Genomic DNA, 13,687 nt, shown 5'->3' with positions numbered 1-13,687 from the left:
GCCTCAACTATGGTAGCCATTAGCGATATTCGCAAATACTGATTTTTCCAAACATGTAACTCTTTACATTGCATATTTTTTCTTATCATTATATTATTTTCGATACTTCTCATACTTCGCTGACTTTATTTATTTTAAGGAGTCTATGTAGACTTTTTTTTACTTATTGAAGTGGAAAAACCTCGAAAAACATTATTTGAAAATATTTTCTATTAAAATGTTATAAGTGGGTCTCTAAAAAGAATATTGGAAAAGTTATTTAACTATAGGCCGGGTAAGAGAAGTTTTTAAATTACTAATTTACTGGATACAATACCAAACTCTGAACAAAAAAGTTATTTGATAAAAAGGAGAAAAAAGTGTTTTATGTAGGTAAAACATAAATAAAAAAAATGCTTTCGACTGGACAATTGTCTCCCCCGGTAACATGGAAAGATGCAGATAGGGACCCTTACATTCCTTCATCGTTTCAAAATATTAGGTTGTCTTGAAAGCAGTTTCGTTTTCTTGTGGTGGAAAGTTAGTAGCGCGATTCTGTACAGTCGGTACTGTCGAGTATCGAAGGCTTGACATTTAGAATATACTGCCAAAAATAATTCTTACGACGCCCGTCAGAGGCGCTGATCAGCGGGCTTATCACGTATCTCAGTTGACAGCTAGTATATGTCAAATTGATAATCACTATTCAGTACATTGCTGCTTTGAAGTAGCATGTTAGTCACGATGATCTAAGGAAAAAAACAATGTACAGCGTAGTGGCTTTCAAACAGTTGTCAAATGAGATACGTCATAGCCCCCCAGATTTTCATACATAATTTATCGATGACAGGCCGGTTGTCGGTAGTTGATAGTAGTAGAGAATCGAGCTACAGATTCGTGCTTCGAGGATAATCCTAAGTCTTTCAAGTGGTCATAAACAGCTAAATTTAAAAAAATAATTTAAATGTCTAAAATTAAATCATAATCTGATAAACAGAGTAACTGAGATACACCTGCTTGTGAAACACAACCCTTCTATTTTACCAAGAAACACGATGCCCTTAGGTCCAAAGTTTATTAATTATATAAAGTAAGAATCTCCTATTACAGAGCCATGTCGCTGTTAACGACGTTATTATTGAATGGAATTTTATAATCAAAATTATATCTGCCTGGAGATAGGGACAGATTGACGCTGTCCGAATTCCTTCGCTAAGTACTTACTAATAGTAAGTACGTAAATAGTAGTTATTACAAGAAATTGACCGAATATTTGATACACATAGCTTTGCCAGCAAAGCTATATGTATCTTAAAAATAATATCATAGAATCGTGTTGAATTTTTATCGTCAGATACTTTTATTGTTCCTTGGATAAGTACTTACTAATAAATAGTATATTTTTCATTATTAAAAGATATAGACCGAATATTATATTCGTATTTCGTTCATGAACATGACATATAGCTATATGTTATGTATGTATAATAGAAATAATGCCATAGAATCGTGTTGAATTTTTGTGACAAGATACTTTTATTGTTCCTAGTAAAACTGCATTTCATCCAACGATGTACCATGTTTGCTGTAAAACATTACTGCGTTTAGTTCTGCTATGCCTTTTAGTGTAGGACTTTCGCATTCCTTTGCACTCTAATAAGTAAAGAAGAGGAGCTCATAGCTAAGTTTACAATAGCCGATCAATCTCTTAGGTTAAGCTACGATAGAGGCTAGGCTGATGATGACTAAAAAGTAAAGAAAACAAAAATAAATACTATACGTGGCTAGACAATAGTCACAAACTTTGCCCGTTACTGACAAATGTCTAAAGCCGAACCTTTATTGTCTAAAGATCGTTGTGACGTTATCTCTCCAAACAAAGGAATAATTAGGACTTAAGAAATTATTAATACATGATCTTGAAAGGGCAGACGACAAAAGATTTTATCTTATCTATCGGCTATGAGTTCTCTAGGTCAAAGTTAATTTTAATATTCGCAATGAACAAAGCTGTCCATTCGTGTTTCTCATAGTCAAATAATATCTTTGTAATTATTTATTTGTACACCCTTGCTAAGCCAACTCACCTTGCTCTTTTAAACGCCTTTATCATAATCTCTGCATCACCTCGAGGTAAACGTAGAAATTGCCACTGGCTTTAATTAGATCTACTTTTATACAACGATGAATATTAAGTTGATATAAATCTATACTAATATTATAAAGCTGAAGAGTTTGTTTGTTTGTTTGAACGCGCTAATGTCAGGAACTACTTTGCGAATACTACTCTAAAATACTCAAATACTACTGCGAATAAATCTAAAAATAAATAAATTTAAGCCATTAATGTCCCACTGTTGAGCAAGGGTCTCCTCCCGTAATGAGGGAGGGGTTAGGCCTTGAGTCCACCACGCTGGCCAAGTGCGGGTTGGGGACTTTGCATGCCCTCAATAAATGTATTAAACAAATTTTAGGCATGCAAGGTTTCCTCACGATGTTTTCCTTCGCCGTTGGAGCACGTGACAATTATTTCTAATACACACATAACTTCGAAAAGTCATTGGTGTGTTACCGTAGGAGGTGTCAACTTATACCACTCGGCTATCACTGCTCGAAACGAAATTATTTTAATGTTGGATAGCCTATTTATTGAGAAAGCCTATAGACTATGTAACATCACGCCACGACCAACAGGAGCAGAGTACCGGTAAAAATTGTTACAATACCGGGAAAAATATGACCCATTCTCTTATGTGACGCAAGCGAAGTTGCGCGCGTCAGCTAGAAAATAATATCGTAGATTTAGGCAGTCGTAACGTCTATAAATAACATTATTTCATAACTTTGTGTAACACGTTTTACGCCTAAACTGATCTTAATGACAGTTTGAGAACTAAATCAGACGAAGAACTTTCGGCATCGAAAGCCTGGCGATATGTTAGAATGTGTTAGTAATGTGGTATTATGTGTTTTTTATGACCGGAAATAAAATATAGAGCATATTGGCTGTATAACTTGAGCACCATTTCTTATGTGAAAACTCGGTTACTCTAAAATGTGGGGTGGTTCCAAAAGGATATATAACAAAAAGAGATTTTTATATTTCTCTACCTGTGTATAAAAATATAAATTAGTATCATATTTTTTTATGCTTGAGGGACAACGGGACCCACTGCTGCTTAATTAACTTAATTCAAAATTTAAGATGTATAATTTCTCAAATACAATTTTAATAGCTCTTGTAAGAATGAGGATAAATGTCAAGCATTATAACATTACGTACATATTTCGACAAACCTGTTCTTTCATTTAATTTGCATTGTTCACAAGACGTATTTTATTCATACATCTTGTAATGGAATTTCATTACCTTTCTTTTATCCCTTCAAGTTGTTTGCTTATGAAAGGTAATTGTCTTTTTTGACGTCTACTTGATGTGTGGCAGCTGTAGAAAAATGAATTTATTTTTGAATGTCTTCAGATTCTGATAGGGTTTTTTCTTATATAGATTCGTTTTGTCTTGTTTCGTAATTTATTCCTTTTTTTTTAAAGATAAATCAAGAGATAAAGCCCATTTACTTAATAAACACAAATCAAAATAATATATACTAAAAGTAGAAGGATTGCATTTTATTCTCAATGTTCTTAGTTTTTTCTTTATATAGTATAAAATTACATACATACACATTACACACATTATATCACGCCTATTTCCCACAGGGATAGGCAGAGACCAAATAACGCCACTTGGTACGATCCGTACAAACTTCCCATGCCTAATTCATACGTAAGCAACTGTTTTACATCAGCAATCGTTTCAAATTGAATTACAGTGACAGATTTACTAGTAAAACTAAAGTATACACGTATTATGCATGTATCCTCTAGCCGACTTCTCACCTCTCGTAGGAGTGACTGAGTGAATGAATGTACGTGACAGATTTGTTACGAGACACTTCAAATAAAATAGTCTGTAGATTACATAGTCATGAGATAAACAATTTATAGAAGCCTTTAAGTAGAAGAGCTCTTAATAACTAAGCCGACTGTATTATTTCAATATGTTATGTATTTTTAAAAAACTTTGATGTTTTTGAATTCGATATTTTTATCGATTCTCTATCTATTAGGTATATCTATCGTCACAAAATTAGATTTTTTTAATATTCGTTTTACATTATTTGTCTCTCTCTTTAATGACTGAACAAGTAAAAAGTTATTACCTTATTCCACAAAATACACGTCGCGTCCAAATTTATAATTATTGTCTTCAAGCTAACTAACTCAATACGAATACGGTCTAGCGAATAAATAACATCTTAATTTCTTAAACACTAAGAATTATCCCGCTTTTCTCTTACTGCCACGAAAAAGGTCTCCTGAGGGATATAAAATCCTTAAGGTTAGAGATTAGGCTTTGGATCCCTAGCGTGAAACAACCTTTAAAAAAATCTTAAATATAATTACAATGAAAAGAAACTTACTAAACACATTTTTCTTTTGTTCAGAACGGTGGCGGAAGCTTTAAAACGCGGCGAGAGGGTGCGGGCAGAGAGCTTCGACTGTGTCACTATTTACTTTAGTGATATCGTCGGATTTACAAAACTTGCTGCCACTAATACTCCCATGCAGGTAAGATTTCATTTTATTATTCCTTTGTGCTATTTGTCAACTATAATTTAAAAGAGAACTGATTCGTGACCCAGCCCTAGTGTATGAGACTTGTAGGCAATACGCAAAGTTTTGAATTTGAAGCACAAGTGGGGACAAGAATTGTGCAGCAGAGTTGTGTTCCTGTCAACAAATTCGCTATTTGTTAATTTGTACTGTACTGTAGTAATATAACACTTTCAACATCGGCCGATTTATCGCCCTAATAGATGTAAAACTTGCCAAGCGTAATATTTTTTTCCTGTCCTTACTAATATTGTTTATCGTTAACTGTATAACTGTTACTGGCGAGAGTCGAAAGCACTACTGTTTTATTAAACTGTTTTATTTTTCAACAGGTAGTTGAGATCCTGAACGACTTGTACACGTGTTGTGACGCCATCATATCATACTATAACGTATATAAAGTAAGTTCCATTATTATTTACTATATTTATATCTTTTACAAGAATGAAGTCTACAGCATACATCGTTTAAAATACTTTAAAACCTAATAGTCAATGGAAAAGTTAGTTAGGGTGGCGTTTTTCAGAGGAACCAATGCAATTTTTTATCATCAAATAATATTCATTTACAATCGACTTTAGCAGAACGCACACTATCTGCTTTATCTTTTAGTATTTTCAATAGGCAACTTGGAGCCCATTTTGTTGCTGCATCGCATTTTAGGCATACCGCAAACCAGCAAGTCAATCGCCAGATGCCGCTATTAAAAGTAACTAGTGTGCGGCCTCCCTTCATTCATTTGTCAGTTTTCCACTTAGTAACTCAACTCCTTTAGTTTAAAGTTACTAAAACTTAAAAGCAACAAACAATATTGTAATACTTTATAATAAAAACACATAACTTCAATCAAACAATTCTTATAATATGTACAAGCTCTTGGAATCCGGTCAAGGGTTTATTAATTTATTCGTAGCCCGAGGGCAACACGTAACTTCTACGATACAAGCCTAACTTCCTCATAACTGACCCAGATTCAAACAAACATCTGTTAATGTAACATTTCTTTAATATCATTGGACAACTCACACACGGTCTTTAGATTCCAAACTAAGCAGAGCTTGTACTATGGTAACCAAGTAACTGATAAACATACTTCTAAATACATACTTATATAGATACATTAACATCCAGGCTCAGAACAAAAAGTCGTGCTCATCACACAAAGATTGGTTCCGGGTGGGATTCGAATCCGCCACACGCGGCGCTGCAGCCATTGCGACGACGTGACCACTTTAACCACTGCGCCAAACGTGCAGTTACTTTATTAAGCCATGTCAAAGGCCTTCGGGCGGCTTGAACAACTTTGACACTAGGTTGACCACTAACCATACGATAAGAAGAAGAAGAAGAAGTTACTTTATTCAATTACATAACCAGTAACATTGATTACATGAATTGTATGAATATGTCACAATCAACCACAATATCCTGGATCATTTTGATTCATTGTATTGGTCAAATGATTTTAATTGTCGTTGTTTATGTAATTCTACCAATTACAGATCATTACACAAATTATGTTTGTCTGATATCAAATTGTAGTTACATATTACTTAAGATTGAACTCATTTATGCCCGGTTTCTGAGGCACATTTAGCGGTAGTTTAACTATTCAAACTGTCATTTTTATATGAGCTAAAACGCTATTGTATGAATAAATTACTGCTAAATATAAACACTTCGATAAATAGAAACACAAGGAAAACTAATAGGAAGCAAATGATATTTAATTTTCCTCTATAAGCTTCATTTCTATCTGAGGCAACATTGCTACATACATATTTTATTCATTATTTTCATATTTTCCGACTCATTGATGGATAGGTTCTGAGCAAGTAACGGTAGTTTATCATTCTCATCTCATGATTAGTTACACATTGTATTTGATTACTATCAATCAAATCTATTTTTCTATCTACTCAATACAAATGGAGAAGTTTGTTATAATATTTATGGCGATTCATCATTGGACATCAAAATTCTGCTTTTGTGGTAAGAGGAATTTTGTTTTGGCAAGTAATAAACTTTCGCACATTTTATTGCCAGCCCTTGACCAGCGTGGTGGACTCAAGGCCTAATCCATTCCTCATTCCAAGAGGGAGACACTTGCCCAGCTGTGGGATAGTAATGGGATAAATTGATTGCTTAGTTTTACATAAAGTACACACAACCTGGTTCTTCCTTTCAGAACCAGTTCTAGCAAGATACATAAAAAAGATTAAACATAAATGGGTAATTTTTTTCACAGGTAGAAACAATAGGTGACGCATACATGGTAGTCGGTGGTCTTCCAGAGCGGTGTTCACGTCACGCAGCAGAAGTGGCCTCACTAGCCTTACATGTCCTCGACGCCGTTCCTAAGATCCGCATGAGACACATGCCTGAAGCCAGACTGCATATTCGGATAGGTAAATACTATGATGACCTTCTCCAGAAGCTTTCAGCACTTAAATCAATGGACTTGTCAATCACCTGCTATTCTGACGGTACAGCCGTCTAAAGCCGCGTACTGACTGACCGAGCAGCCTCGCGAGGCAATATCTAGGTCTTTTTTCTTTCAGATCGAGATATTGCCTCGTGAGGCTGCTCGGTCAGTGAGTACGCGGCTTAAGGGTTTCAAACATACCGGGCTTACTTGCTAATAAGTCGGCGAACTTGATTATGTTTTTTTTACCTAACTTCTGTTCCACAATCTGTCTGAACTTTGGCATTTTGCCCTTATTACTCGTAATTTGGCTTTTATCTAAACACGTGTTTTCACATTTAACCTTAACCTACAAATTTTCAAGTAAGCTTATTCGAACGTTCTATATTAAAGTCCATTATAATTTACTAGTACTTTTGGTTAGAATTTATCTAAGTACTTCTATCGCCTACACAGTCACTAATTCAATTCTTCAATTACGTTCCTTATTACTCACTATTCCTCAGGTATACACAGCGGTCAATGCGCCGCCGGAGTAGTCGGCATGAAGATGCCTCGCTACTGTCTCTTCGGCGACACTGTCAACACAGCTGCTCGCATGGAGTCCAGTGGAGAACCACAACGGATCCACATCAGCCATGACACGTATCTGCTGCTCAAACAACAGGGAGGGTACCACTTTAAGGAGAGGGGCATTGTTAATATCAAGGTGAGTGGGTTGACAAGAATTACGTTAGGAAGAAATGAAGTATTTTATTGAGTTGTTGCGTCTTTGGTTGTCTAAATGTGTACTTAACTAAAAAGTACGCCTAAAAGTTCTTAATTCCAGAAATCCTAAATCGATACACCTAAGCGCTTAGTTACCAAAAACTTTATCAAAATTTCCATTATTTCATCTATAATCTTACCAACTTGGTCTTCTATATGTTAACAACTTTCCACCTAAAACCTACTGCCCTCTTATTCATAAAAATATATGAAGTTATGAAAGGCTTATAAAGTTTTTATTTCTTTCACTCGTTAGCAAAATGAAAAAGAGAAAAAAAGCTTTTTAACTAAAATAGGTTAATAGTGTGTATGAATAAGAGGGTGACTGTTCTAATTAAGTAAGCGAAATTTCATAACCTGTAGAACCGATATAAGTTCGCAATTTATAGACCATCGATTCAAGTAGTTTGAGAATAGTTTCTAGAACTTTCAATTGAATAGTTTGGCTAAAAGGTCATGTTAACACCGGATTGACCGCAATACTCGAACCTTCGAACTTATAACACAACACAAGTACGAAATGTTAATATTAACTAATATTATAATGTGAAGGTCTTTGGCGCAGTGGTTTAAGGTCGCCACGCCGCTACCATTGCGTCGGGAGCTCGTGTGTCGATTCCCACACGCAACAATTATTTGTGCGATTCACAAAGAGTGTTTCGGGTCTAGTTGTACTTTGTGTGCGTTGTTTGTATGTTTGTAAAAGTCCCCACGACACAAGAAAAATTCTTTGTGCGGGAGTTGTCTTTAAAAAGAATAAAATTAAATAATAAAACACTGACAAAAGAAAAATACATTTGTATAATAATATAAAATATATCTTTCAAATGTGATGAAAGACATCGTGATGTTAGAATAGGTAAAAATAGGATAGCATACTAATAAATACATTTGGAGGTCTGAAAAGAACTGACTATGACGTTTCTTGAATTGTGTAGAAGAATTTTGAAGAAATTATATATTGAATACACAGTTTACACCTAAAAATAATGCGTACTCTAATATCTATCTAGCCATTGAAAAATATCTATATTCAAATCATGTTTCACCAAAGTTTTTGTTATTCAAGTTCAAGAATATATGAAATTACCTTCGTAAGCGCAAAAAAAAGTCCATTATAATCAACAGTTATTTATGCCAGGAATACTTAAATCTCTTTATACCAATCACTCAAGCTCTACAAGGTATTAACAAGTCAAAAACATTAATATTTTAGCTAACAGAACAGTGAAAAAATACCTACGGGTAAACCCTTCATCATATTAAACCCTTTCAGGCTTACTTTGTTTGTTCCAAATAATATATTTGCTCGGACGAGGAGCTCGTGGCTTAGTTTACATCAGCCGCGTGGATCGATCTCTGAGGTTAAGCTGCGCTTGCCGAAGTTATTCTGTGCATGGGTGACCATCTTATATATATCTAGTTACTCCATGTTTTGGAAGGCACTGTTTTATTATAAATTGGGCGTCTGTTATCGACTTTTCAACTTACAATTCCATTATGAGTTATAAAAACGTTGTCGTTTTCCTTTCCTGACAAAAGGGTGTTGAAACGTGTACCCCTTGTGTGTATATATATCTGTCTATCTGTGTGTCTGTCTGTGGCACAGATACTCAAGCCCGGTAAATAGATTTGGATACGGTTTTTTTGTACAATGTTTTAAAACTGAAATCCGGAATATGGGTTAAACTGTACGTTTTCAATTTTACTAAGTAAGGTTCTGTTCTGTTCAGGGTAAAGGAGAAATGCGGACGTGGTGGTTAGTCGGTGAAGACCACGAGAGGAGAAAAAACACCATGAGCAGATACCGTAAGTACTCACCCAATTAATTACTAATAACCAATTTCTTTAATACTTATCTATAGTAACAGCTGAAGCCATTAAATTTTACTTGACTTTTGTGTAGTAAAGTCAGTGTGTTATTAGTGTTTCTTCATATAACCATCAGTAATTTTGTGAAAAAACGAATTTGATGGTCATTTTTTACTTTACCCCTTTACTTTGGCTGTTACTTTTGATGAAGAAACTGGTCATTAGATAAATAGTGTAATAGAAGTAGTAGTAGTTCACGAAGTTAAGTCACGACTCCGTGTGAACGCAGTCTAATTTGAGCATGATACCCAACTTATCAATGTTTACAATATGTATGTAACATATATATATTATACTAGCTGACCCGCGCAACTTCGTTTGCGTGTATCCCGCTACTTCGACAAATACAGTCAACGCACCAACACATATTGGATACTAATTTTCAATTCACAATAACTTCTCTTTCCCTTAACCGCGTTTAAAATATTAAAATGTTTTTTGGTTTCTGTGACTCTTCTTTGATCGCCCCCCCTATCAGTTTTTGGAAAAAATATTTAAGTAATGTACAGATTTTTTTTTGTCTTATATGTATAGATCAAAGTCGTAGTACCTACCTACTTTTTAATATTATTTATTTTTTATGTACCGTTTTTTTATATTTTTTGTTTTTTTTTATGTACTTACCTACTTTATATACATCTAACTATTATTTTCTTGTTTACTTTTTAAATTATTTACATTCTACATTTTATTACTTTTACTTATTTTTTATTTACATTTATTTTTAGAAGATTAACTTTGTCTACATTTTTTGAAATATAATATAAGGTATACATACATTTTCATTTTAACGATGAGAAAGGTTTCCCATATATTTAAAATTAAAGACTATCTACAATTAAACCCGCCGCCGCGGCCGGCCCGTACCGTGCCGCAATACTAATATCGTGATATCTCCTAAACTATATGTCTAAATAACACACTGTAAACTGCAAAAATAATCTAAATTAAATGCTCGTGATGATGAACTTACTTATTTTGATAAGGATATATGTATTATTGGTTATATCACCAGTTAAACATCACCCAACGAATTAAATGTTTTTTTAATACAGAAAAGTAGTTTTTGTGACTTAAATAAAAAAGCTGGATATATGTCATTGCGGACTTTTTTGTAGAACTAATAAAGACCAATGTTTTTGCTATACATTGTTCTTACTTGTATCCAACGGTATAAGCGGCGCACGCACAAATGCAATCTTCAATTAGATTTTTTTTCTGACTTCTTGGACATAAATCGCTATAACTCAGCTAATATAGTTTCAATGTATTTCAATTATATATAAAAACCTGTCGGAGAAAATACTCTTTCTATTAGTGAAAACCGCATCAAAATCCGTTGCGTAGTTTTAAAGTTTTATGCATACGAAGGGACTACAGACAAAATGGGCGACTTTGTTTTATACTATGTAGTGATAATATACTTCTTTGAAAACTCATTTTGACGAGACGCATCCTTCTCACGCTTATGAGCTCTTTATAATCATACCGCGTCGTAATATGTGACGTTTTTCATACAAGGGTTCAAATAAGAGCCGTAAATTCGGATGCATGTGTTATACTGCATTGACATAAATCGAGCATGTGTGCATCTCCTTTCTTATTGGCTAGACTTTCCGGTCCTTCAAAAACTCTTATTCAAGCACGCAAAGTTTCCTTGCCATGTTTTCCGTGTATGATAAGTTGTTTTCTAATACTTACTGAACTTTAAAGTCATTGATGTTTCCTAAGTTTCGAACCTTCAAATACTTATTTTTGTGGCAAAATGCTTATACGACTCGTACACAATAAAATCATATTCATAGCTCGACCTTAAACGCTATTTACGTAAGGCTTGCTATACACTTATTCGGTTCGGCATAAATCGGCCTAGCCGGGCAGTAAAACCGAATATGTGTAGATGAACCGATCTGCACGAGCCAAACAAGTGAGTCGAGTATATGTATCTAGCAAGCCTTATATGCCGTACGTTTTCATCCCCTCCTAACTGCCATAAGCTTTCTATTATGTAGACATAGTAAACGTCTTACGTATTATTTCTGTACCTTTTTGCCACGGTGGCGTAATACGTGACTTGTATAGTCATTTAGCTTTTTAAATATATTTAATCTAAAAATAACATAAAATTATTTGGTGCTACAATATAGGGTAGAGCAGAAAACAGCCATTCATACGCTAATAATATACGAGTTTATGCTTTCAAATTCTATTTTTTTCTATTACGAACAATACTATTTTTATACGAGATATTTTTACGATTTGAAAGGTCTGAATAATAGATCAGCTTCGTACTACAAATTTAATACGGTATTTAGAGAAAAACCTCCGCCCGTTTTCCTTATAAATCTACCTTATAAGTCATCAATTTCTTTTTAAAATATTATGATAAAATACCTACAACATGATTTTTTCTTTCAGAGCCGGGTCTAGCAAGATACATGGAAGAGAACGAAGACTGGGGACTTAACCGTTCCATACTCAACATTCGCGACAGGGCCCGTCTCTCATGCGGGGGCTCGCTGGGCCCCGGCTCGGCGCTCTCGTCCCCCGGGCCCCCCGCCTGCGACTGCTTCGTACCCCCCCGCGACCACCACTCCGCCCCTGTTGTACTCTTCTGTGACGAATGACGCTAACAAAGCTCCTTACAGCATTTCTGGTTGAAAAACGACAGTGAATCTTATGGACAGTTAAAAAATTCTTCAGATAATGTTAGGACTGACAGGTATGTTCGTGACAGTAGTTTAGAACAGAACTTTAATAATTATATGATGATGTATCAGTTTAATGAGAGTGTTCTTGAGGATGACGCGGGCGGCAGAGCGAAGAAGTTAGCCGCGTTGAAACGGCTGTATTGTGTGGAGTATGATTGCGGCACCTGGTTGTAAGTTTTTTACATGATCTATATAAATCTGGTAATGGATAGTGAATGTGTGAATGTTATTTATAAGAACGACGAAATCTGGAATACTGATTACGGAATCGAATAGTATTATACTTTACGTGATCTGAAATGTTATATTATTATGTATACAATATTGAGATGTGATTATATTATTGTCTTAGCTAAAAGTAGGCCTGAGGGATATTTTTCTTATACGTACTAAAATAACCGCGCTGATTATTCAGAAGTTTCAATAATGGGTTCGGTTGTTAAAAGTTTATTGAAAGCATATTTACTGTAGACTTGAATGTTAAGAAAAGTTAGTAACAAAAGAGTAAAGTATTAGGTACCTACTTAAGTCTACTTTTCCCATCTATTGTCTTCAGAGGGTAGGCTATAAGAATATTTTTTTCATTAGGAGACTGTTACTCATAAATTCTTAACGACCCATAAAATGTCAAGGGAGTGTCAATATTTATATAATAGAATAAGTTGCTTCATAAAACAACATCGTGTTACATACAATTTTGGACTATTCCGCTATTTTTCGCTTCCCATTTTAATAGAAGGATTTAAATTATGCTTTTTCCGATTTAACTAAAAGCATGTGGATGTTTTTTTTACACCAAAATAAATAAAAATATACAAAAAAATGCATTGTACTGGAATGGTTCATATTGGATATTATTTATTTAGATAATATTATGTATGGATTTGAAACGAAGGAAGAAGACTAAAAACTAAGTATTGTATTTCTATAATTATAATGAAATGCTCATAAATTGAGTAATGTGTATTTATATATATTTGGGGACGAAAGCTTTAGTAAAATTAGTATATGTATATAATTTTATTTTACTTGTAATTAAAAATATGTATAACAAAATGATGTATTAGATTTAATATAATATGATAAAATATATAAATTAATGTTCGAAATTACACTATCCTCGTTAAAGATCACTGTCGAAACCTGATGAGAGTCAAAATGGCGGGTGTACCATAGCGAATTAAATTGTACCAATTACCAAACAAATGTACCTATAACGTACTAATTTGTACCTAGCTCTAAAAAATCTGTACCT

At 34.2% G+C, this 13,687-nt stretch overlaps 1 protein-coding gene across 1 annotated transcript in view; it reads left to right on the top strand.

Annotated features, from left to right (window-relative positions):
• Positions 1 to 12,827, top strand: part of Gyc32E (Guanylyl cyclase at 32E) — a 117,807-nt gene extending 104,980 nt beyond the window's left edge. Inside the window, exons 17-22 of the mRNA XM_076117440.1 lie at positions 4,488 to 4,611; positions 4,989 to 5,057; positions 6,905 to 7,064; positions 7,588 to 7,790; positions 9,583 to 9,658; positions 12,140 to 12,827. Coding sequence (XP_075973555.1) covers positions 4,488 to 4,611; positions 4,989 to 5,057; positions 6,905 to 7,064; positions 7,588 to 7,790; positions 9,583 to 9,658; positions 12,140 to 12,348 — 841 coding nt within the window. The 3' untranslated portion in view covers positions 12,349 to 12,827. The remainder of the gene's footprint in view (positions 1 to 4,487; positions 4,612 to 4,988; positions 5,058 to 6,904; positions 7,065 to 7,587; positions 7,791 to 9,582; positions 9,659 to 12,139) is intronic.
• Positions 12,828 to 13,687: the final 860 nt, after the last annotated feature.

Source organism: Anticarsia gemmatalis, chromosome 8 (assembly GCF_050436995.1).
Source record: "Anticarsia gemmatalis isolate Benzon Research Colony breed Stoneville strain chromosome 8, ilAntGemm2 primary, whole genome shotgun sequence".
Lineage (NCBI taxonomy): Eukaryota > Metazoa > Arthropoda > Insecta > Lepidoptera > Erebidae > Anticarsia > Anticarsia gemmatalis.
Note: the sequence above shows the minus strand (reverse complement) of the source record. Positions and strands in the feature narration are given on the sequence as shown.